The sequence below is a fragment of the Dermochelys coriacea genome, chromosome 2, assembly GCF_009764565.3.
Source record: "Dermochelys coriacea isolate rDerCor1 chromosome 2, rDerCor1.pri.v4, whole genome shotgun sequence".
In the NCBI taxonomy this organism is placed as follows: domain Eukaryota; kingdom Metazoa; phylum Chordata; order Testudines; family Dermochelyidae; genus Dermochelys; species Dermochelys coriacea.
The window spans coordinates 159,933,375-159,958,280 of NC_050069.1; the positions used below are offsets into that span (position 1 = coordinate 159,933,375).

Sequence of the window (24,906 nt, forward strand, 5' to 3'; positions counted from 1 at the left end):
AGTTTGAAAGCCACTGTCAGTCCCTGCCCTCCTTTTTGCCATTGTCCTTTGTGATGGTTCTTGAGGCACCCAGGACTGAGCCATGTTGTTACATCTGCCTCTAATGAGAGAAGTCTTCCCTGTAGTTCCTGGGTGTCAGCTCCCTAACACCACCAGCCTTTCAGCCACTCAAGCACTCTCCGCTAGGCTACACCAGACCTGTCTTTGCCTTGCAGGTTAACAAAAGGTTACCCAGTTCCCTTGAGCATTTTCCCTGTGATATCCAGCCCCTGACATTGGCTACTCACAGAAATCCCTGATCCTTTGCTCCCAAAGGAACAGTGTACCCCAGTTGACGAATTTTCCCTTTTGCCACTGCTGTCTAACACACTGCACTTGTGAGCATTTGTAATAAGTCCAAAGAAAGTTTATTTAAAATAAAATAGAGATTCCACTAGAAACAAGAGCAAGTGATGGAAACATGGTTACAATACAAAAGAAAACCATAAAATGTGAATTAGGGCCTACATTTATTAATAGTTACCTTTCCTATCTAATAAAGTAGATTTTCCCCACAAAGTTCAGTCTGTTGCAGAGCTGGCTGGCATCCCAGGAACCAAATACAAATGTCCATGAAACACGCTGTTCAACAAGGAGTCTCCTCAGTGAATGGCTGAAGAGTGTCTTTCTCCACCCTGTGATATAGTTAACCAGTCTTTCATTGTAATGCACAGTTAGGGTGATCTGTTATAAAGTTCCTTTTTACCTCCAAGGGTTTTGATTGCTTGCAGTTGTCTTTGATGGTTTTTCATTGACTGTTGTGGGATGGGGCAAGAGTAGACAACTGAACCTGGCTTTACACTACTGGCTGACCGCAGGAGGTGACAATTCCCTCCCGCTTGAATGGGCCATCATTGAGACATGCGATTCCCTGGAGACTCACTTTTACTCCAAAACCCAAAAGACATTGTTTTCACTATACATTATCGCTTAAATATTTCCCATATAAACATCTCACGATGATTATGTGTATTGATGAGTTACAAGCTTTCCATATAGACCTCACATACTATCCTTCATGGATACATACCATGAGAGTAGTGTATTAGGTGTAGTGATTTTATCAGATCTGGGACAGAATTTGCTTGTAAAGAACAGTGAACACTTTGTGCTTTGGCATCAGTGGACCTCTGTGTTACACCTTTGGATTCAGTCTTTCCCCTCTGAGGCATTGGTGCATTCTCTTATTTCATATCACCTGCAAATGTGCATAAGCTGATCTCTAATTACTAGTCACTAATGTATAGCATTGGGTTGTGTATGCTGCTATTGAAATCAAGAGAGGTTTTTCCATTGCCTTCTCTGGAAGCCGGCTTGGGCCCTAATTAGTCTAGCTTTCTAGCCTTAAAATCTATTAATTTATTCTCCCTTGTGGCAGTCCACCACTTATCTTATTCCTATTAGATCTGTAATTATTTACCCCATTCTCTGGCCTCTTTTATCCACACAATTATTTTACTCAATTGAGCATTTCACCATCAAGACAGTACTTGCTAACTTTAGATTAGTCATTTATGTGAAAGTAAACTTCTTTTTCAAGTATTATATGTTCTCCTTCACTCAATTCTCCTATTAGAGTTGTTGATTAAAAGACGCAGCTAATTGTTTTACTGCACTCATGGTTCGTTCTTAAAAGTGTTCAAGAGACTAAATAACTGAATTTAGCCAAATTAATTGTCTAAAGACAAAGAAGAACAATATGAAAAGGAGGCCTACATATCCTCTTTCTGAGAAGCAAATTTTCACAGTGTATTCACCTTACACATGTCAACTAGCAATATTTATACAGTAGTATTTGTTTTATCGGTTACAAAACTCTTTATACATCACTAAAATCAAACACACAAGTGTGTACCAGTTCCTTAACTAGTTGCTCTGTACCTTCGTTATCTTTGTTTGAATTCTACCATTCCAGATACTGTCCATGAAGGTATCTTCCTATACTTTCTCATGTTGTGTTTTGAATACTTCATTCAAAGTGTTGCTGAGCCCTGAAAGTACTCCCTAACAGTACTTCGTACAAAGTATTCACAAAGCTTGCTTTGACAAGTTTCCTATTTTCTAGTTTGACTTCAGCTTTGCAAAATGTTGTGGGATACTTGACATGGGTGAACAAAATTGTGGAAAGAGCATAATGCATTAACATAACTTCCCAACTTCCATATATAAAATGTAATGTAATGTTACAGTAATATCATTCACACAGTATACCTATTAATGTGGTGTATAGTACATCTAATGTATATGTATGGGCTAAGGGTATAATTTATATTGTTTGAATTAGTTGATAATTGTAGAAAAGTGAAAAAGATAAGTGAGAAAAATCCCCTGAATTTTTCAAGAGGTAGCGTGAGAACTATTATGCCATTCTATTAATGGTGGGGAGGGGGGTTGTTTGTTCGTTTAAAAAGAACATGTAGTTTGGATCAGATTGATTTTTTTTTAACCTTTCTGTGCCTTTTTTACTCTATCTTTAGTTGTGGCAATGACAAATCTTTTTTCCATATTCTGAAAAAGATTGTGTCATATCTAAAAAGCCAAAATCTGTTCTCTAGGGCATTTTTTGTGCATGTGTATGTGTGCTGACACAGCATAATGCTTTGCTACACAGGAATTGCCATACTGTGTCAGACTCATGCTCCATCTAGTCCAGTATTGTGTCAGTGGCCAGTACCAAATGCTTCTGAGAAAGGTACAAAAAAACCCAGATCAGGTTGATGTGGGATAATCTGCACCCATCCTAATCCCTAATAATCAGAGATCGGTTTAAACCCTGATGCATAAGGTTTTATCTCCCTTCCAATCCTTTTGCCATTAGCATTAATTATTATAATTCTGAATATTCTTTTTATCCATGTAAACATCCAATTACTCTCTGAATCTTGCTAAATTTTGGCTTCAGTTTCATTCTAGAGGAATGAGTTCAACTGTCTAATTACATGTTGTTTGAAAAAGTGTTTCCTTTAATCAGCTTTGTATTTGTAACCTTTCAATTTTATTTCATGTCCCCTTGCATTATGAGACTGGTCTACCTTCTTACCATTTCTAAAGAACAGTGGTGTTTTTCCATTTTCAGGAGCAGTGCAGGGTGGGAATTATGTTACTGTTTTTCCTCCTTGCCCTGGGGAAGGGAAGTATTTTATTACTTGGATTAGTTGGATCGGTGTGAGGGGGAGGGGAAGAGGCACAGCTCCAACTTTTCCCCAGCCCTTCCTGACTAGCTAGTTAAGGTGAGGAGTCAGCAGTTGCATAGTACTCCGTACCCCTATGCCCTCAGACTCAAGGTCATGCAGGAGAGTATTGTTGCCCTGGTGGAGGTGTACAGCCCATGTGGAAATCTAGCTCAAAGAGTATATTCTGACTGCACAGGATAGTACAGGAGTGGGAGAAGACTCCCTATGGGAAGAACTCGTTTCTCTGTGAATTAGTTTCTCTAGATTTCTAATGGTGTTATGAAATGTATTTAAAATCATGTATGTAGAGTAGCTATGTGATTGGTTTACTGGGCTCATTTGTTCCCCTCTCCTTTTCTGCAGGTTTGAAGATGGCACTGTTTCGTTCCTTGATATCATTGCACTGAAACATGGATTTGATGCTTTGGAAAGACTTACAGGTCAGTCGCACATATAACTCTAACACCAAAGAAGGAAGTTCCAGTTTAATACGCAGGGCTTGGTTCTGATCTTGTTGACACCACTAACTTAATTCACTTGGATAGAGTTATGACTGTTGTTCACTCATGTGAGATTGGAATTGTGCGTGTCAGTGGTGTATTCAATTTTAAAATATCAGATTTTTCCAAGCCATTTTGTCACTATCTATAATAAAAATAAAACATCGATGGGATTCTTCTAAATAAACGTGTAAAGTTTTGAGCAGGTGACACATTTGTAACCTGAATCATATTCACAGATATACAGAAGGATTTAGTAGAAAAATATTTGCATTAATTAGCTGTGCTTCATTCAGCTGTAGTTGGCAGCAGTAATTTTTCCTACTGCATATTAGAACTTGATGATGTGGCTTGGTGGTGAAGAGCTATTTTGTGATAGGGAAACCAGTAAAAACAATTTAGTGAATTCCCAAAAACTTCTTGTTAAATAAGAAGTAGTCTTCCATTGTCTGTTTGGCTACCTTCAGGCAGTAAATTTTCCAGGCAATTTTACTTTTTACAACAGTATATATCGCATTATCATGTGTCTTTTAATGGAAACCATTCTAAAATAGATTGCATTTTACATTCCTTATTCAGACTTTTTTTCTGGGCAGCTACATCTCAGGAAAAAAAATACATGACTGTGAAGCCACTGTAGAAATAATTTAAGGATTTGAGTATGAGTAATCACTTTTTAGATCATTCATAGAAGAATCTGAAAGATATTGATGAATTCAGTTCTCTAGAAGGCTTCCTATCCTCGGTTGACATGATTTAAAACTAATCCTATGAGTGAATTTCTGTGTTGTCTCATTTTTATTTTTTTCATAAATATTTGTATTCTATAATTCAAATGTGACTCTCTGCATAATTAGATGGCATTGTTATAATAATCAGATCGGATATAGTAGCCCACCTAAGTAGAGACATGCATCCATTGGGAAAAAATAGTAATCCCCTCCCTCAAAAAAAATCTTCCTATTCATTGGATGCACACCACATTCCATGAAATTTGCAATCCCCTTTCACATTTGGGTAAGTCATTTCCTTTCTGCTGTGTTGTCTCCTACATCAGTGGTTCTCAAAGCTGGTCCGCCACTTGTTCAGGGAAGGCACCGGTTTGTTTACCTGCCGCGTCCGCAGGTTCAGCCGATTGCGGCTCCCACTGGCTCCAGTTCGCCACTCCAGGCCAATGGGGGCTGTGGGAAGGTTGGCCAGCACGTCCCTGGGCCCACGCTGCTTCCCGCAGCCCCCATTGTCCTGGAGTGGCAAACCGCGGCCACTGGGAGCCGTGATCGGCCGAACCTGCGGACACAGCAGGTAAACAAACCGATCTGGTGTGTCAGGGGCTTTCCCTGAACAAGCAGCGGACTGGCTTTGAGAACCACTGTCCTACACGGTAGTAGGACACAGTTACATAAAATGAAAAGTATTTTCAGCTTCTGTTAGTAATTGGCACTGAAAAATACTGAGGTTTATTAAATGTTATCCATATATTTACCCATATTTATTACTATTATCCCATATCCCATTGGGTGAATCACGTAAAAAGATGCATATGGGTGAGTGCTACTCATTGGTTTATAGAATAAAAGTTCTCCAGAAACTAGACTACATCTCTGCAGAAGGTCCACTGGAGAGGAGGTTACAATGGCCACATTGCCATAGCCTCCTTTGTGCAGGAGATTTGGGAGTTTTAAGGAAACAAAACAGCCCCCAAAGTAGGGTTGCCAATTTGGTTGGTATTCCTGGAGGTTTCATCACATGACATAATCTTCAACTGAAGTTTAATCTTTAATTCCTGGACACTCCTGGACAATTCTGGAGGGCTGCCAACCAAACCCCAAAAGGGGCATGAACAAGGCTGCCAGGAGATGTCCTCACTCAGAACCTTCTCTGTTTGAGCTCCTGCAAAGCCCTTGGCAGGAATCAAAGCTGCATTCCCTAGTGGAAAACTTTGGATTGAAGGGTATTAGAAGCAACAGTTCCATGTTAAAGTGAGACTCCCAGAGTCACAAAGGGTCTTCTTGACTCCAGGATGTTTAACGCATTATGCCTTGCATCAGCTGGTGCTTGTCTGGCCCAGTGTCACAAATCCATGAGATGACCATTTGTGCCAGATTTTGCATTTAAATCAGAGATTTTTCTGAAAGATTCATAAAATTACAAGAAGCCAGAGAGTTCCCTGTTGACAACATATATGATGAGGCTTAACTGCTTTGTTTACTTGCACGCACATAGAATATATTGTGCTTATGAAATGTGTTCTTGGCATATTAGTTTCAGGCACAAATGTAGGTATAGGTGATGTGTAAGGCCTACATCTCTCAACTTTCTTCAGCTCACTCTTCAATTTGTTATTTTCAAGCACAGATACATCAAACACATACCTGACATAACAGTGGCCCCAATCCAGAGAGGCACTAAGCATCGTGGAGCTTTTGTAATACCTGCTGGCTGTCATAGTGGTTTTAGATATTCAGTGCCTGAGGTTTTGGCCCAGTGTTTGAAAAGTGGCTGCGTTCCTTTCTGATGTCCCAAGGATTTTATGAGGAGTCTTCTGTGACCCAGAGTGCCTGGGGCAGCCCACACTGGAAATGCCAAGGTCAGGGCAGGCTGCAAAAGGGAGAAAAGATATTTCCAAGCCTGGGGGTAACACTGAAGTTTAAGTCACAAACTGTGCTTCTGATCCCTCACACTGGTTATCAGAAAGCAAAAAAAAGAAATCACACAGCCACCTTTATTGCATTCCAGTTCTTTGGATCCCAGTTAGCACATAAGTCCAGTACAGTGAGAAGTTATTTAAAAAACTCTGCTCTCACATACAAAATGTTCTTCTGACCCCAAAGGGTCAGCCACATTACCAGCTCAGTATAAGTTTGGATCTTACCCAAAATACCATGCTGCCAGCCAATCCTTTAGTGTCTAAAACTAAACGTTTATTATAAAGAAAAAAGAAAGAACAAGAAGAGAGATGTTAAATGGTAAAACAGTCACATACATACAAAGACTTCAACATCCATGTATCAGGTTCCTAGCTGCATTGGTAAGTTTGCTGGCTTGATAGTCCCTCTGGAACACATCCATAGCTTGGATGGGTCATTCAGTCCTTTGTTCAGAGGTTCATTTGTAGAAATGTTACTACAGAGGTAAGAATCAGGAATGAAGACAAGAAGCGGGACTGAAGACAATTTTGGAGAAGATGCAACTGCCTTTTATAGTCTTTTCCCATGCGGCCTGTGCTACCTTTGTCCCAAACACAAGCTGCCCGGCACATGGCTTGGAAGCCTTAGAGTTCTGTCCATAGGCATGTCCCTGCATCCCTTGCTGAGTCATAAGGTGTAACCCTTGCCTTCTCTCAATGGGCCAGTTGTATAGCTGATAGTCCTTAATGAGCCATCAAGCAGGCTAGGCAGTGCTGATACCAAACTTTCTGGGGGTGTCACCCAGAAGCATAGTACAAATTTTGTAATACAGGGCTGGAGCACCCACGGGGAAAAATGAGTGGGTGCTCCACACCCACTGGAAGCCAAGCTCTCCCCTCCTCTCCTCCTTCTCCTCACACCACCTCTCCTGAGCATGCCGCATCCCTGCTCATCACCCTCCCTCCCAGCATTTCCCACTGCCCTGCCGCCTAACAGCTGTTTGGCACCACTTAGTACTTTCCAGGAGGGAGGGGGACGCAGCGCACTCAGGGAAAGAGGTGGAGAAGAGGCGGGTCGGGGTGGGGACTTGGGGGAAGGGGTGGAATGGGAGTGGTGCAGGGGTGGGGCCAGTGGTGCGGGGGGGTTGAGCACCCACTAGGAAGAGGGGCGGTCAGCGCCTATGACCCAAAATACAAAGGTGATACAAACACATAAATGAGATTATCACATCTGGCAAATTATAACATTTTTGCAGATATCTTCCATGGCATATCCGGCAAAACTCACTGCAATTTTACTATATTGGTATTCATAATATCCTAAAGTGCCCCCCCCATTCCATACAGAGTCACAACTTCTATAGCTCCTCAAGGGCCTGCTCCTCATGAAATCAATAGCGGAGCTTTCATTGACATTAATGAGAGCAGGATTGAGCCCCAAATAAATAAGGAGATTTTGGATGTTCTCCGTATACAGACTACAGTTCAGAAATGGAGACTTTGGTATATTGTTGATCTATCCATAGAATAAACTGCTTTAATAGTATGTATATTCACTAGACAAACATATTCTGTGGTAAAGGAGCAGTTCTGTGGAATTCAGGAGCAAACTCCTTTGGTTGACAGTGCACAAACATTACCAGGGACCTAACAGGAAAGGAGGCAAAACATCATCCCTCCCAATGCATTTCTTTTTTCATTTTTGCTTCCTTCTGGCACCTATTTCAGCTGAAGAATTTATAAATCTAATGAGGGTACTAGGCTGAGGAAAAAACTGCTCCCCTCCAGTCCTGGTCCTGGATAAGATGTGTGATAATAATGCGATGACAGGATAAATATAGGCATGAACGAACAGTTTGAGGCCTTTTGTTCCTGCTTTTGATTTGCTTTCTGGTCTGTATGAGTGATGAAAATCTAAGACCATACATGCACAAAAAAAAGACTTTGTATGTGTGTAGATTTGTCTAAATTCTCTGCAGTGTCTTTTGTCTTCTAATTTTGGACTAATTCATTTGTCACTGGTGGACTTTTTTATTATTATTATTTTTTTTTCAGGAAGCATTTTCTTTGTCTGGCTTGTATGTCAGTTCTTGTCATGCATTTCCTGTAGAATACAAACTAATGCTTCAAGGCAAGAATAAGTTCCTTCACAAGGACAGGCTTGAAATGATAGCTTTCTGTATGAAAAGATCTGTCTCTGGTATTTTGGATACATCAAATTTTATTTTCCCTATCACTCATCGGTAGCCATGTTTAACTGCAAATCAGATGTATTTATACTACTCTGGGGTGAGTGTGGTGAATTATTGTATTTGCTCAAACCCCCTTTTGACCATGTTCTTGGCCAATATGGGTGAATAAACGGTCTTCTAATGAGCTTATGGTGTTCATTATCACCTTCAGAAGATTTATACATTGCTTACTCTCAAGAGTCTAAAAATGGTTCAATAAGTTTGCCATAATTTTTATATATAACAATGTCTATATATTGAAATAACTTCATAGAATAATTTAGAATTCTTTCTTGCAATACACTGTAGGTGGTGTGATTTAAAATTAAATATTAGGATGAACTTATATTTTTTTCCACTGATATCTCTTGCTATCGGGCTGACCTTTTTTATTTGTACCCTTTTTTGAAATTGGAAATTTTAGTGATTTTTTTTAAAGTGAAACTGAGGAGGTGTTTTGTTTTGTATTAAATATTCTTTAAAAATTGGAAAACTACGAATTAGGGGAGGGGGAAATTGTCTGTTTGGATGTTTCAGTTTTGGTTTTCCACCTCCCCTTCCCCACTCCTTGCTTTTCAGTGGCAACTTGGAAAAGGGGAGGAAAATAAAAATAAAGGGGGAGAGAGTGGAGAAGAAGAGGACAAAGTTCAAAAATGAAATTTAAGAAATCTAAACCGTGTGATAAAAATGTTCACATAAAATTTTAAAATAAACTAAAAATTACTGCATTTTGAAACCTGTGTGGAACAAAAGTGACTTAACAATTTCCCCCAGTTTCTTGACCAGCTGTACCTAATTATGTTCCATCACAAGTTTAAGCAGTAATTCTTCTGTGTGACAAATCTAGCTAAGGTTCTTCTGTGGCCCTCATAACATGAGTATCTGAGTGCCTCCCAATTTTAATGTCTTTGTCTTTACCACATCGAGGGAAATACAGCTGCACTGGGAGAAGGGGATAAAATGGCACCCAGATGGGGCCACCCCCATCCCTTGCACCCTCCTGGGCAGGGGTGACCCTCCTCCCTGACTCTGAGAAACTAAGATCCAGGTGGTATCCTTGGGGGGGGCCGGAACTGCAGGGAGCAGCCATTCAGAGCTCCAGCCAGTAGGACCAGGAGCAGCCAAAGCCGGGATCTGAATATTTCAGGCAAACCTGTTGAAATTCTGCAACTTCCTCTGCCCTGTGCTGATAGGCTGTTTGCTCCAATCCTCCTCCTTCATCTCAGTTTCATCTGCCCCTCCTTCATTTTTCTCCCCTGCTGTGTTCCCCTCACCCCCCTCCCCTCCTTCTTCTTCCCATTTAGGGGATCCCCTCCAGACTAAACCCATTAAAAAAAGAAATTGTGGTACTGACATGACTTTTTCCGCCATCACATCACGCTTGTGTGTTCTACCCTTTTCCCTGCCCTCTGTAAGCTCTTTGGGGCAGGAACTGTCTACTACTCTTTGTTTACACAATGTCTATCACAATGGGATCCATGCTTGATGGGTCCTGAGGTGCTATCATAATAAACATGATTAATAATAATGTCTCCATTTTACCGATTGGGAACTGAGGCACAGAGAGACTAAATGACTTGTTCAAGGTCCCACAAGTCTGTGGCAAAGCAGGAAATTGAATGCAAGCTAGCACCTTAACCATTGGGTACACTGTTTTCTCCAGACTATGCCTATAATTCATGTGATCCTGTAGTAGCATCTCTGGTCTCAGATTATTCTAATTTGGATCATCAGCTGGCAAGAGCAAACTGGACAAATGCACAGTTTTGCCAAAAACGTGGAGTGCGACCCTCAGTGGGGTGTGAAGAAATGTGGCGAGGGGGCGAGCAACAACACCAGCCCTGCGCAGGAGGGAGGACTCAGGAGAGTGGCTCAGGCTGGGCCAGCTCGACATGGGCAGATGGCAGGGGGTCTTGGGCTGGCCCCATGTGCAAGGGGTAGAGGGAAGCTTCGGGCCAGTCCCGTGTGTGTGGCAGGGGGCCTCATGCCAGTCCCATGGGCGGGCAGGTGGAAGGGGGGGCTTGAGCCGGCCCCATGCAGGTGGCAGCGGGGTGGTGGCTTGTGCCAGCCTCACGCATGGGGGAGAAAGGAAGGCCTTGGGCCAGCCCCGCAAGCAGGAAGCAGGGAAGGCGGGAGGAGGGGGGGAGCTCGCGCAGGGCCTCAGGCCGCTCCATGCAGTGTCCTGTTTTCCCTTTGCAAAAATATGGTCACCCTAACACTGCTATATATACCTGTGCTAACAGGGTGTGCAGCATAGGTACTCTACAACTGCCATAAGTGTAGACATAGCCTAAGCAGCAGAATATATTTCATTAAGGGCTTGATCCTGCAGAGACCAGATCAAGTATTTATCACCATGCACAGCCCTGAAAGGTGATTGGAAGAGCATGACCCGTAGTATGGAGCAGCAGTGCATTATTCAGTGCAAAAATGCCTTCTGCATGCCTGCTTACAATAGCTCGTGTTAGGGTGAACTTTTTGAGCCTTGACTCTGCCCATTCCTAATCCCCAATATGCCCCATTTGGCCCCTACTGAGATGAGGTGGCACAGGATAGAGGTGTGTACAATGCAGAATAATCTGTATGCTTTTGCAGAACTGCTGTGCACTGAGTCACCTGTGGGCAAGTCTTTGGCACACACACACATATATATATATATATATATATATATATATATATATATATATATATATATATGTATATACTGTACTTTGTATATACTTACGCCTGCACAATCAATGCAAAATAGGTCATCAATATTTGCACTTATACAATGTGAGCTAGCTGAGAAACACTTCCTAATTAAAAAAACAGTTGCAGATTTGTGATAAACCATTTGGTGCACATTTTGCACACTTGAATTGTCCTAAAATTTTCTGCGGTGAGATGTACAGTGAGACATGTATTGCTTTTAAATTGTTTGTTTTCCGTTGACCCCAGAGTATTTGGAGAGGAGAGGTAGATACGCTGGAGGATAGGGATAGGATACAGAGGGACCTAGACAAATTAGAGGATTGGGCCAAAAGAAATCTGATGAGGTTCAACAAGGACAAGTGCAGAGTCCTGCACTTAGGACGGAAGAATCCCATGCACTGCTACAGACTAGGGGCCGAATGGCTAGGCAGCAGTTTTGCAGAAAAGGACCTCAGGGTTACAGTGGACGAGAAGCTGGATATGAGTCAACAGTGTGCCCTTCTTGCCAAGAAGGCCAATGGCATTTTGGGATGTATAAGTAGGGACATTGCCAGCAGATTGAGGGACGTGATCGTTCCCCTCTGTTCGACATTGGTGAGGCCTCATCTGGAGTACTGTGTCCAGTTTTGGGCCCCACACTACAAGAAGGATGTGGAAAAATTGGAAAGAGTCCAGCGAAGGACAACAAAAATGATTAGGGGACTGGAACACATGACTTATGAGGAGAGGCTGAGGGAACTGGGATTGTTTAGTCTGCGGAAGACAAGAATAAGGGGGGATTTGATAGCTGCTTTCAACTACCTGAAAGGGGATTCCAAAGAGGATGGATCTAGACTGTTCTCAGTGGTAGCAGATGACAGAACAAGGAGTAATGGTCTCAAGTTGCAGTGGGGGAGGTTTAGGTTGGATATTAGGAAAAACTTTTTCACTAGGAGGGTGGTGAAACACTGGAATGGGTTATCTAGGGAGGTGGTGGAATCTGCTTCTTTAGAAGTTTTTAAGGTCAGGCTTGACAAAGCCCTGGCTGGGATGATTTAGTTGGCGATTGGTCCTGCTTTGAGCAGGGGGTTGGACTAGATGACCTCCTGAGGTCCCTTCCAACCCTGATATTCTATGATTCTATTGAAACCTGCTATGAAGACAGACAGAGGAAATTAATAATTCTTTTCTATAATACTCATCACAACAATATCGGAGTACTTCACAAACACTAATACATTTATTTTCACAAAATCCCTGTGAGGGGTAGGGGTGGTACTATCCCCATTTTACAGATGGGAAGCTGAGGCACAAGGAAGTTAAGGTCAAAAGTATACACTAAATTCAAGTGCACAGTTTGAGGTGTCTAGGATCTGGGTTTTCAGTGTACATAGTGTTATGTGACACTTAATGTATACAAGCTCTGCTCCCATTGGCTCCAGCTGCAGCTGAGAGATGAGCAAATAATGGATGTTTTTGTTTGCTGGCACTTCCAGAGAAAAAAGAAAGTTCAACCAGAAACAAAATTTTTCAATTTTTTGGGCAAATTGAAAAGTCAACTAAATTTTAAGTTGAAACTGAGTGTTTTTGTATGGACAAAGTCAAACTATCCTCTCAATTTCAAGTATTTTGACAAAAGCAAAGGAAGGATAGATTCGCAAAATAGCTGGCAGGAGCAGGTGGACAGTCTCCCTTTTAACCTTTAGCCCATGGTTAAGGAACTTACCCAGGATGTGGGAGTGGGAGATGCTGGTACAGTTCCCCGACATCTGATGAGGAGAAGAGATTTGAATACAGATGCATAATCTTTTTGCGTATGAGTTAGTTAGATTAAATCTGTCTTGTCTGCATGTTGATAGTTCTGTTCCCTCAAGAAAGTTGTTGACTGTCTTTGCCTTGAGATGTTCGTCAGATGGTAACTCCACTCTAGGCAGAATTAAGTCTCTGAGCCTGATTCTCCACTCTTTTATGCCATTTTATGCCCTTGTAGCCCCAATGATTTCAATGGGGTTATAATAGAGTAGAACTGGAGAAACAGGGCAGGAGAATTCATTATGAAGTTCAGTGATTAATTGCTAATCGATGGTACCTCATTCAGAAGAATCAGTGATGGTTTTAACCAAATAAATACACTTTTTTGGGGTGTACTAAGTCTCTGAGCATAAGAACCTTTTTTGAACACATTTGTGTATGATTCTGTTTCTTTTGGATTAGACTGTGCAGTCTGTATTCATACTAGTGTGCACTTTCTCACATGAGTGGAGAAGGGTTGCACAATCTAGTTCTTTTGGTTAATAATTCTGTATAGCCTGCTTCACACAGATTAATTAAGCTCTGTGAACTTTTTGTCTTGTCTACCTCAGAGGGATGCTGTGATGCTAAACACATTACAAGATCTCATTGGGGATTCCTTATTCATGTTTGTGAGCACTTATGTGAGCCATCCCAACAAAGACACTGGGACTATGAGAGGAAGTATGGACTAGTGCTTGCCTGAGACTCAGATCTGCTTCTCATGCACTTCCTGTATGACTTTGGGCATCTCACTTAGTCTTTGTGTGTCTTAGTTCCCCATCTATAAAATGGAGATAATAGCAGTTAGCTATCTCACAGAGGTGTTGTGAGGATAAATACATTAAAGATTTCTAGATGCTCAGATACTAAGGTGGTGGGGGCCATCTAAGTACCTAAGACAGATTCCTCAAAAGGGTAAAATGCTCATCTATGTGAATACAGGTTCTACAACTGGACCCTAGTATTTGTGATGCACTTGGAGATCTACGAATGGGATGGAATGAGTTAAAGAAGCTACTTTTATTGTTCTTGTGCAGTCCCTTCTACAGATCTTTGGGGTGAATTGTTTAAAGAAAAATAAAGTAATTTGACAAATTTTGTACTCATGCGACCTGACAGTCCCTTATTAGATGTGGGATCTCATCAGCAGTTCCTTTCGAAATTGCAAGATAAATGCAAAAATAGCATAAAGAGGGAAACAATTAATACAAATCTTTTCTATACATGGAAAAGTATTAAAGAATCACCAGCTCAAAATGGATTTAAATTTAAATAGATTCAGAATAGGACTTTGTCACTTACTAATTCATATGTAAAAGGCTTACAGTTAGATCTCAGTAAAAGCTTTGAAGACTTATCAGGAGGCAAGTTCCATCGCAAATATGGGATATAGGGACAGAGAAGAAAATAAGCATCCATTGTAATAATAATATCATGGTGACTGTGGGGATGATTTTCAAAGGCACAAATGATCCCAACCTCCTGCAGCCTCATAATTGGATAGCCTTTATCTGGGCCAGCAAGGGGGAATAAAACCCTGTGGCTCCATTCCAGATTGTGCCCCTCCCCTTTTTCCTCCCTTCCTTGTGTGCCCTCAGCCTCCTTGTAGGCTTCAGGAGGGAGGGAAGATTAATTGGACAGAAAGGTACAGTATAAGCCTACTGGCTGCTGCTCACCAAAGGCGAGGGTTTATAAGCCCTGCCTCGGGTGCCATTCTGTGCTGAGAAGAAAAGCTTTTCCTCTGCTCCATCTCCCCATAGAATTAGAGTAGAAGAGGGCCTTTTGAGTCTTGCTGTGGGCATCATGCTAGTCGCCTTTTGGGGGTTGGGAAGGAATTTTTCCCTCACTGCCATTTTGGTCTGGCCAGGGCAAGTTTTTTTCACCCTCCTCTCAGCAGCCCAGTGACCCAGTGGATAGGTTAGGGTGTAAGATTTGTTTTGTTGCATCTTGGAAGGTGCTCAGTGCAGGTACTCATTCCATAGGGGTCCTGTTCCCCCATAAACAAGAACAGGGAGTGGATTAGGAAAAGGCATCTCCTACAGAAGGTGTGGAATTGGGATGGGCCTTCTAATGTCTGGTATAAAGAGGAGACAACCACTTCTTCCCTACCACCTTAACCCTCATATGAGGGGAGGGTGTTAAGGTCCAGCAACAACGCTGGGACAAGGTTAATGGTGTGGAGGAGTGGAGGGGAGGCAGGACTGATGGCAGTCTTTACCACCTTGTGGTAAAGATTACATAAGGAAGGGTGATATGAACTTGACAAGTTATTGCTGGATAGTTCCCAAGTGCATTATGTAATATATTTGCAGCCTACCACATTCTCAGTGTCTTGTCCATCTTTCTGCAGTGTCTAGGACAAGGAGAGTTAGATACCTAACCAACATCTGTGCCCTTGAATGTTTCACCCTGAAGTTTTAAGGATAGTGATGACTTGTATGGTTGCTGTACCCTAAAGATCTGGAACAATCTGCATGACAGAGTTCACAAGACTTGTGCTCTTGTTGCTGGAAAAAAACAAACCAAGAGTAAAATGAGTTGGATGTAGTTTATCCATAAAAATCCATTCACTTGTGCTAATTTGTTGAAAGAACATTAAGGTTGCAACATCAAATATCCAAAATTAGGAAATGCCAAAATTAAGGATGCCCGTGCAAACTTAATTCAGGTCCCTTGTTCATATGCCCTATGACGGGTTGATTTTCAAAGGCAGAGGTGGCAGCTAGGGACCTAACTCCCATATGTGCCTTTGAAAATCTCCCCTGCCGTCTTTAATTATAACTTCATGTACTGCTTGTTCTACTGGACCTGTGTTTCATTGCTTGCATAAGATGGACAGCGAATAAGGCAAAATGTTGTAAGAAGAGTAAGTATGTTCTTTTTTGGTTAAAGAGCTGGGTTCTATTCCTGTCTGTGCCTCATTCCTCCTATGTTATATTGGACAAGACAATGTATGTGCGAGGGAACCATAATTCTGGCAGTTCCCAATGTTTGAGTGCTTGACTCTGTAACTAATATTTTTAATATAGGTTTTTTTAAAACATAATTTTCATAGTATAACTGAAATTTATGCCCCAGAATTCTCCATTGTTTGGTTGTTTTTAGGGTTCCTGCCAGAGGACTGGTCAATCCTGCGCACTGCAGGGAAATGCTCCAATATACCTTCTAAATGTGGTGAAGTTAATAAATCTTCCAGTTGCAATGAAACACTGGGAATCCACTATCAGTTCCCCCATTGGGTCCAACACCTCCTATCAGCGTGGATGAACCGATTAGAGATTTTAGGTGGACTGTCTGATAGTTTAAATCCTCATTTTATTTTTCAGGCTATCTTGTGCTAGCTAAGACATTCTGTTTTCATTTAAGAAGTTATAAATGCATAAGATCATCATGCCCTGTAAGATTATTCTCTACGTCCCTCATCTGAATATCAGCATGGGACCTTCTGTTTGTGAAACCCTTTATCTTTCTTTCTTTCTCTTCCTGAGAGTCATTATTCCATTGCAGCAAGTCTTTTATGCTGCAGTTCCAAGCTCATGTAGATAAATGCCATTCTCTCTGGGAAGGCAGATTCAAACAGTGACAAGGATGATGGGTTTACAACCAGCAAGGCATTGCCATGTTGATTGTATTATCGGTTACAGGGGATTGAAATCTATTAATTTAAGAGTTTTAGAAGAACAGTGAGCACATAATGCAGAATACGAAAACACATAAGCAATCCCATGAAGGCAAAAAATCCCCGTCCCAAAAACTAGAACATCCATGCTAGAGAAGAACAGTCAAGAAGACATCTTGCATGAAAAATATAAATAAACCTTTAGATATTAGATACTTAAGGATTGGCAACAGCGTGATTATTGGGTAAGATCTGAATTATATATTGACCTGAGTGTATGGCTCATCCTTTGGGATCAGAAGAACCTTTTGTTTGATTAAACTGGTTTTAAATAGCCACTCATCTTTAAGTCTAGTGTTTTGGTGGTGGTACAAGGACTGGAATGTCTAAGGAAACTGCTATTCTGACTTCTTGTGGTGAAACAGAAGTTTACTTTTGTTGCTGGTTTGATATATCTTATGGGAGAATAACCATCAGTTTTGGGGTGTGTCTGCCCTATTTCTTAGCAGTTTGTCCTGAATTTGGTATTCTTAGTTGTGACCCATGGAGGCATGATGACTCGAGGGATGAGGTGTTTGGAGTGCAGGAGGGGGCTCCGGGGTGGGGCAGGGAGTTGGGGTTGGGGTGCAAGAGGGGGTGAGGGTTCCAGCATGGGGTAGAGACTCTGGGGTGGGGCCAGAGATGAGGGCTTTGGGGTTTGGCTGTGGTTCCTGGCCAATGGGAGCTGCTGGGCTGTTGCGGGGGTAGGGGCAACTCGCAGAGCCCCCGTGGCTGTCTTGCCGCCTAGGAGCCAGAAGGAGATGCCAGCAACTTCCCGGGAGCTGCTCAGAGTTGTGTAGGGAGCCTGCTTGCGCCACCAATCGGACTTTTAACATCCTGGTGAGCAGTGCTGACAGGAGCCGTCAAGGTCCCTCTTCGACCGGGCGTTCCAGTCGAAAACCAGATGCCTGTTAACCTTAGCTGGAGCCGGGCTCTGAAATCCTAAGAAGGGGATGGGTTTCAGAGTCTTGGGTTCAGCCTGAACAAGAACATCCATGCTAGAGAAGAACAATCAAGAAGACATCTTGCATGAAGCATGAAAACTGTTGTAATGATTTTTAAAATACTGACTAAAGAGGATTAGAAGGCCAAGTTCATTTGGGCTTCACTTGAAGCCAAAAAAGAAAAGAAAGAAGCTTTTGTTGGGAATAGTATTAATTTACTAGGAAAGACAGGCTTAGCTTAGCAGAACACATAATTCTATCTATAACCATTAGTTTAAAAAAACAGTTTTCAGCAATTAAAGATTATTAGGAAATGGACAAGAAACATCCCTGTGTGACTGTGAGAAAATATAAAATAGATTTTGATGTAAACTTAGTGTCCCAAGCTATCTTATAGACCAATTCCTTAATTAAAATGTTGCCATTACTGTAATTATGTAGGTCAAATCCATTGTTCAGTCAACAACAGCTGTTGCATACTGTAGCCAAGGCCACAATAACTTTTTCTATCAGGTCTGGGCAATAGGGTAACCAGACAGCAAATGTGAAAAATTGGGACGGGGGTGGGGGGTAATAGGAGCCTATATAAGAAAAACATCCAAAAATCGGGACTGTCTCTATAAAATCGGGACATCTAGTCACCCTATCTGGGTATGATGGCTAAGACACTTTGGTCAACAAGCTTAAGTGCCTAAAGTTATGCACCTCAATCAAAATCTAGGCACTTAAATATGTGGTCTGATTTATCACAGATGAGAGCTTTGGAGGCTGAGCACTTCTGCCAGTCTGGTCACTTATTTGCAATACATGCCTAATTCTAGGCATCCAAGTTTGTTCTTCAAGTTTGTTCTGTAGAAAAGTACCATGGAATCATTTAAAAAATATGAAGAGAAAAACAAATGAATGTAATGGTTATGAAATGTGCTGGACAAAAGGTCTAGGGGGCCTGTCTGCCTAGGTACTTGTTTAGCCTTTACCATAATAACATTTGCGTATGTGACAACATTAATAGATTTTATCCTCTTAATATCCATGCGAGGTAGGGAAATATCTCTATTTGTAAAGAGAGGAAACCAAGGCATAGAGTAGATGAAGTTATATAGCCAAGGTCTTGTTGGAAATTTGTGTCTGAGCCAGGAATTGAACCTATGTCTCCTGCATCGTCATCCAGTGATCAGCCCCAAGACATTCCTTCCTATCATATATTAGAAGGTAAATAGAGTCTTCTGCTGATTTTCAGAACAGATGCATCATGGTCAGTAATAGAGCTAATTTCACCGTACTACTTATCCATATGCCTTAAATGTAACCTCTAGAGACCACCTGACTGCTCAAGTAGTTCCATCCCCATGGAGTCCAGGGTCCTTTTGCTGAGACTACTAAAACATGTCATTTCTGAAGTTGATTTTTTGAGATGTGAATGCTTGTCTGCAAGAAATCTGATTGAGATAACTAACTACTTCGGCTACCAAACACCCATCAAATGATGCTGAATTTCAGCAGCACTTGACCTAAGCTGGATCAAAACTAATAAACTAGAGGATAGTTACTTTAACCTAAAGCTAGTCTCCCTATCCATACAGTTCCCCATCTCAGTAGTACCTGGAGAAATGCTAGATGGTCAGATAAGATATATTTATTTATGTTCCTATTTTGTTTTTAATATAAAATAACATATGTTCTGGTGTTGTTGATCTAATAGATAGAGGTTATCTAGGGTTTTAGAACTTAAGCTGTGGTTTTTCATTAAGTTGTAGCACCTGTCAATTCAGGACCCTGGTATGTGATATCAGGAGAAAAGAAAGGGTTTAATTATGATAGATCCTACTTGAAAGCATGAATCAGGACATAAAATGTGCCTACTTGAGCTTGTGTTCCTATACCCATCTGCCCCTTGACTTTGTGCAAAGATGTGATGCACTATTCATAATGATATATTGATGTTTCTGGCCAAATTTGATGTATAAAAATAAAACAGAAGACTAGTTCATAAACACAGAAGATTATGCCTGATTACATGAAAAAATTCATAGACACGATTTAAAAAAAAGCTCAGCCAAATCATGTTTTCCCCCATAGAATAGGAGTATATGGGTGTGTTCCTGTGATCCATACATACCATATGGTGTGCAGCTCTATATGACGTATATGCAAATTACTTTATTTTTATTTCATTTTCATTTATTATATTTTCAAATAATTTACATATAATTATAGTGTCATCTTAACAAATATTTAATGGCTTTGCACTGGTGAAGCATATCAGTATATTTCACCACCAGCCAGAATTGAGGTGAGCGGTCCAGCCTTAATGCAGCAGGTCTGTTGTGTGTGTGGATTGTGCTACAGACTTCAATTTCACATTTCCATGTTTACATATTGTCCCTTTCCCTGTATGGATTATCTTTAGTCTTTGAACCCAATACTTTAAGAGCAAAGACCCCTGCCACTTGAGCTTGAGGAGTAACTGTTGGCAGATGTATAAGTTGTATTCTTATTGACCAGTCCTTAGAGGGAGACATGACATAAACCCTTTGCAAGTAGGTTATACAATTATTTGTAAGAGAGTAGTGGCATGTTAGATAACAGATTCCAGGGCTCTATTCTTTTCTCTGGGTCCAGAGTTTAAAGCAGCAGTCACAGACTGGATGGCAAAGTACACATATTCCATCTGAAAAGCCTATGTGAATGAATGGATGACTTGGCTCAGTTGTACTACAGATGTGGATTCTATTCCCAGTTCTGCCTTAAGTGGCATCATGAAATCCCTGTTACCATATTTATGAAATGAGGGAAATAATAGTTTACTGCCTCTTGGGGGTAAAGATTTGAAACTTTGGTCTGTAAGAAGGGTTGTGCAGTGTGTAGAAATATTAACAACAGTGAGGAGGTAATACCAGAACCTAGTGTCCTCTGGCTCCTAGCTTGGTGCAACTTCCCCCAGGGCAAAGGGTATCTGTGTATCTCTTTCCTGGCTTACCCACCCCTAGATGCCAGGTAGGCATGAAAGAGTTGCCAGTGCAAGTGTCATGCAAAATGCTTGACATTAGGCAGTCAGGTCATGAAAGCCTATGAAATTCCTTGTGTGAAAGGAGGACTTGAATAAGGATTGTGGGATAAGTTCCTATAATAGTGTCTTTTGGAGATCCACGTCTAAATTGAGAATGTGTGAAATTACCATAAAATCAAATTGAGGACTAGACATATTTTCATTTTTAATTTTTGAAATATAGGGCTTGCTTTACATGTGACCTTTAGCCTAGGAACTTACTTCCCTGTTGTGCTCGTATTCTTAAAACCTCAGTTAAGGGATATTCAAATATTTTCTATTTATATAAGATATTTATAAAGTTACAACTATAAATCATAATTGAAAGGGAAATGAAAAATTATGCATAAATTAAATTCCATTAAAATGTGAAACAATGCTCTGCATTTTCAGTTAATTATTAATATGTCTTGAAAAAAACAAAAGAAACACAAAAAACACAAAGAAAAACATGTTACCTTATGGATATATTTTTCCTTGACTGCTATATGATCAGTTTCCTTACCTAACACACTTGGGGACTTAATCTTAACAGGCTGGTGAAACAGAGTTAATATATATGAAAAAGAAGAGCAGTCTTTGATTAGAGAATGTATCGGTTTTTGGCATTCATAAGCGTATGCATCTCATTGGAATCTTATATGTGCACTTCAGTCATCCTTTAGCAGATGTCAGCGTTCTAATTCCAATGCATATTGGATAGCATATTGGATTACCTTATTTCATTTCTTACATTTTTAATTCCTGAACTAACTGGATCCAGCTGTTCCAGCTCTTGATGAAATGCAGAGATTTTATGCTAAATCCAGAAGGGCTAAATTAAAGCAAAATAAAATTTGCATATTGTGTAAAACTCCACTTGTTCAGCAGCTCCAGATTATATGGTGCTAATCACAAACACTAGATATAGTAAATCCTCTTGAAGTAACCCTGGGATTAAGTCAACTGCTTTGACATATACCCATGCAATATGTAATCGTCTGTTTGACGTCCTCTTCTAATTACTGTTTATATATTTTAAACAGATGCCTTTCCAGCTGATCTGTGTCTTATGAGACCTTTTTTTCCACTATTAATCAGAAAACCGCTCTATACGTGAAAGGCAAGTGCCAATTAAAAGAAACTAATAGTAGTTTCACTGTTCAGAAGCTGTGTTTGCAAATAAGAGGAATGCCAAATAACCTATAGATGTAAATAAAATCTAAAGATCACTGGAGTGATATCCATTGGGGGTACAATTATTTTATAGTGTACTGTGCTGTTTTAGAATATCATAACAATAAAAGCTTATTGTTCGACATGCTGATTTTTGGTAAGAAGGGGAATATTAAGTAAATAATATTCTCTGTTGAAAATAGGAATGGTTAACAAATATGCCATATTCTAGAAGGGACTGTTGTGTCTTTCAAAAGCCAGAGTTTAATTTTTTTTCAAGAATGAATATTTTATTTATTTTACTGTCAAGAATTCTAACATATCATTTCAGCCTTTTGTGATATTAGGTAGCATAGTGGGGTCTGTGACTAGGTGCTATGATAACACAGATAATAATAATAATAAATAATAATAAAGATATCTTTTGCAAGATATTAGGAGGGAAAAGAGCTAGAAGTCATTAGACATTAAATAAATAACAACTGATTGTTACTGTGTTGGCTACTTTAAAATAAAAGTCTTCAGAAATCATCTGTAAAGTTTATTTTTTCCTAACTTTAAGGTGAAAAGATGCAAATTGACCCATGGCTCCTACTGAAGTTTATAACTGCTTATATTAACTACAACATGTTTAGCAGAGACATCTGCTGGTTGACTTTAAAAAATGAACCAGCAATCCCCTGTTTAAATATTAGGACTCTATTTCTCTCACTTCCACAAGGAAGACCTTTTAAAAAGAAAACTAAAAGGGTTTTGAGTCTTTACATGAATACAGAAAGCATTGATACTGTTACCTCAGAGGAAACATATAGGTATGATCAAATAAAATAATTACCAAAGGTAAAATAATTTTCTTGTTGCATATCTGTTATTGAATCTGAACACAATTGGAGGTGTATATATGAGTGTGCTAATAAAGTTTGCAGATGATACAAAGCTGGGAGGTGTTGCCAATTCAGAGAAGGATCGGGATATTTTTTATTTTATATTCAGACGAAGGTTTTTAACCATCAGAGGAGTGAAGTTTTGGAATAGCCTTCCAAGGGAAGCAGTGGGGGCAAAAGATCTATCTGGCTTTAAGATTCTACTCGATAAGTTTATGGAGGAGATGGTATGATGGGATAATGTGATCTTGGTAATTAATTGATCTTTAAATATTCAGGGTAAATAGGCCTAATTCCCTGAGATGGGATATTAGATGGATGGGATCTGAGTTACCCAGGAAAGAATTTTCCGTAGTATCTGGCTGGTGAATCTTGCCCATATACTCAGGGTTTAGCTGATCGCTATATTGGGGTAGGGAAGGAATTTTCCTCCAGGGCAGATTGTAGAGGCTCTGGAGGTTTTTTGCCTTCCTCTGTAGCATGGGGCATGGGTGACTTGAGGGAGGCTTCTCTGCTCCTTGAAGTCTTTAAACCACGATTTAAGGACTTCAATAGCTCAGACATAGGTGAGGTTTTTCATAGGAGTGGGTGGGTGAGATTCTGTGGCCTGCGCTGTGCAGGAGGTTGGACTAGATGATCAGAATGGTCTCTTCTGACCTTAGTATCTATGAATCTATGAGTGAGGGAAAAAAAATTAAAAAAAGAGGGAGAAAATGATTAAAGGAATTCCTCACGTCAAGAGATCAGGACAGATACTAAAATGATACAGTAGCCAAACTAAGTCTCCATATTCTTTTATGTGGTGAATAAGAAGAGTCAGCATACCACACACACTAACTGGTTTAATATTCAGTACTTACCCCATTTTTTGAGTTTCTTCTTGTTCAATAGAATAACAAAATATAACTATCAACCTAAGCTTTCTCCTTAGCTTGGTTTGTTTGCTTCTCTCAGTAAGGCCCTTCTTTTCCTCTTATATCTCAGAGGTCTTGTCTACACTGTTTTGCTGTCACTAGTGCACCTCCACCTGTTGCAACACTGATGGGAGTACTGCTGCCAGCAGAGGTTAAAATGCTGGAAGCTGATCTACATTGTAGTTCCCTCCAGTACTCCCATCTGTGGATCTGTGGCAAGGATAACAATGCTAGGAAATTAAACAAAATCTAATGTCAACATAGTCAACCCTCTTTTATCTTAGTGACCCCAGTCTGGTCTGGCTTTCTGCAGAAGCCAGCATGGATCAGCAGAATAGTCCTGTCTCTCCCTGCAGTAGGCTAAACCCTGACATTCTCTTAACAGGTGTCCACTTATACCAGGACTGTATTTGGCATTAGGTCTACTTAAACTATCCAAGGAAGTCAAGAGATTAGGTATTTTTTATGAATTTTAAGCCTTTTTTAAAAAAATGGTATAATAACTCTGCTTTTCAGTTTACCCTCTGCAATTTTGATTAGATTACTGTTTCAAGAGACTGAAAATGGGCTCCTGATTGTGTTCTCCATGCATATCTTCTTTATTGTTGATTTCAGTTTGTAAAATATATTAAATAATACCTTTCTTTTAAAGTCTGGATTTAAAATACTAATGGAGTCATAATAACAGACATGAGCTTATTCTGTTACAAACCTATGGTGGCAGTGGTTTGTTTTTAAAGTAATTGTATTTATTTAAGTAAAATGTTACTGTTCTCTGAGATAAATATTCAGTGAGCCACTTTTGATGCAGACTATAGGCTACATTCTTCAGTGTGCCAGAACTCTGTTCTCTGTACCGTGAAGGTGGCCCAAAGAGGATGGTGTGATACTTTTTTGCCACCAAATCCTGGGGGTAATTTCCAGCCCCTTGCCCAAATAAGTGGAGCTTCAGAGCTGCTCTTAATTATGCCCACCTGCAATGGCCCCTTAAGGGCCATTGTGCAGGTGGGGATTGCTAGAGCACAAAGTGGTAGGACAGTTCTTTTCTATTTGGGGATGTCTTCATGTCAGGGGTATCCTCAGTTACCCTTTGGGGACAGCTTGAAGTCTCCTCTGCCCACCCAGAATGGTACAAAAGGGACTTTGATGGGCCTAGTGTCTCACTCTGTGTTTTTTCCTTCAATTAATCAATTGTATATTTCCATTACATCCTGTATTTATTTTTGGTGACATTGGTGTATTAAACTAAAAGAGCTTTACATGTTT

At 40.4% G+C, this 24,906-nt stretch overlaps 1 protein-coding gene across 5 annotated transcripts in view; it reads left to right on the forward strand.

The window, feature by feature from the left end:
- The window catches only part of MOCOS (molybdenum cofactor sulfurase), a 394,513-nt gene that overhangs the window by 223,811 nt on the left and 145,796 nt on the right, over nt 1–24,906 (forward strand). For all 5 annotated transcript variants that reach the window (XR_006279147.1, XM_038388277.2, XM_043508593.1 and 2 more), the window contains one exon: nt 3,576–3,652. Coding sequence is in view for 4 of the 5 variants with exons in the window: in XM_038388277.2 (XP_038244205.1) it covers nt 3,576–3,652 (77 nt within the window). In the remaining variant the exon portion in view is untranslated. The remainder of the gene's footprint in view (nt 1–3,575; nt 3,653–24,906) is intronic.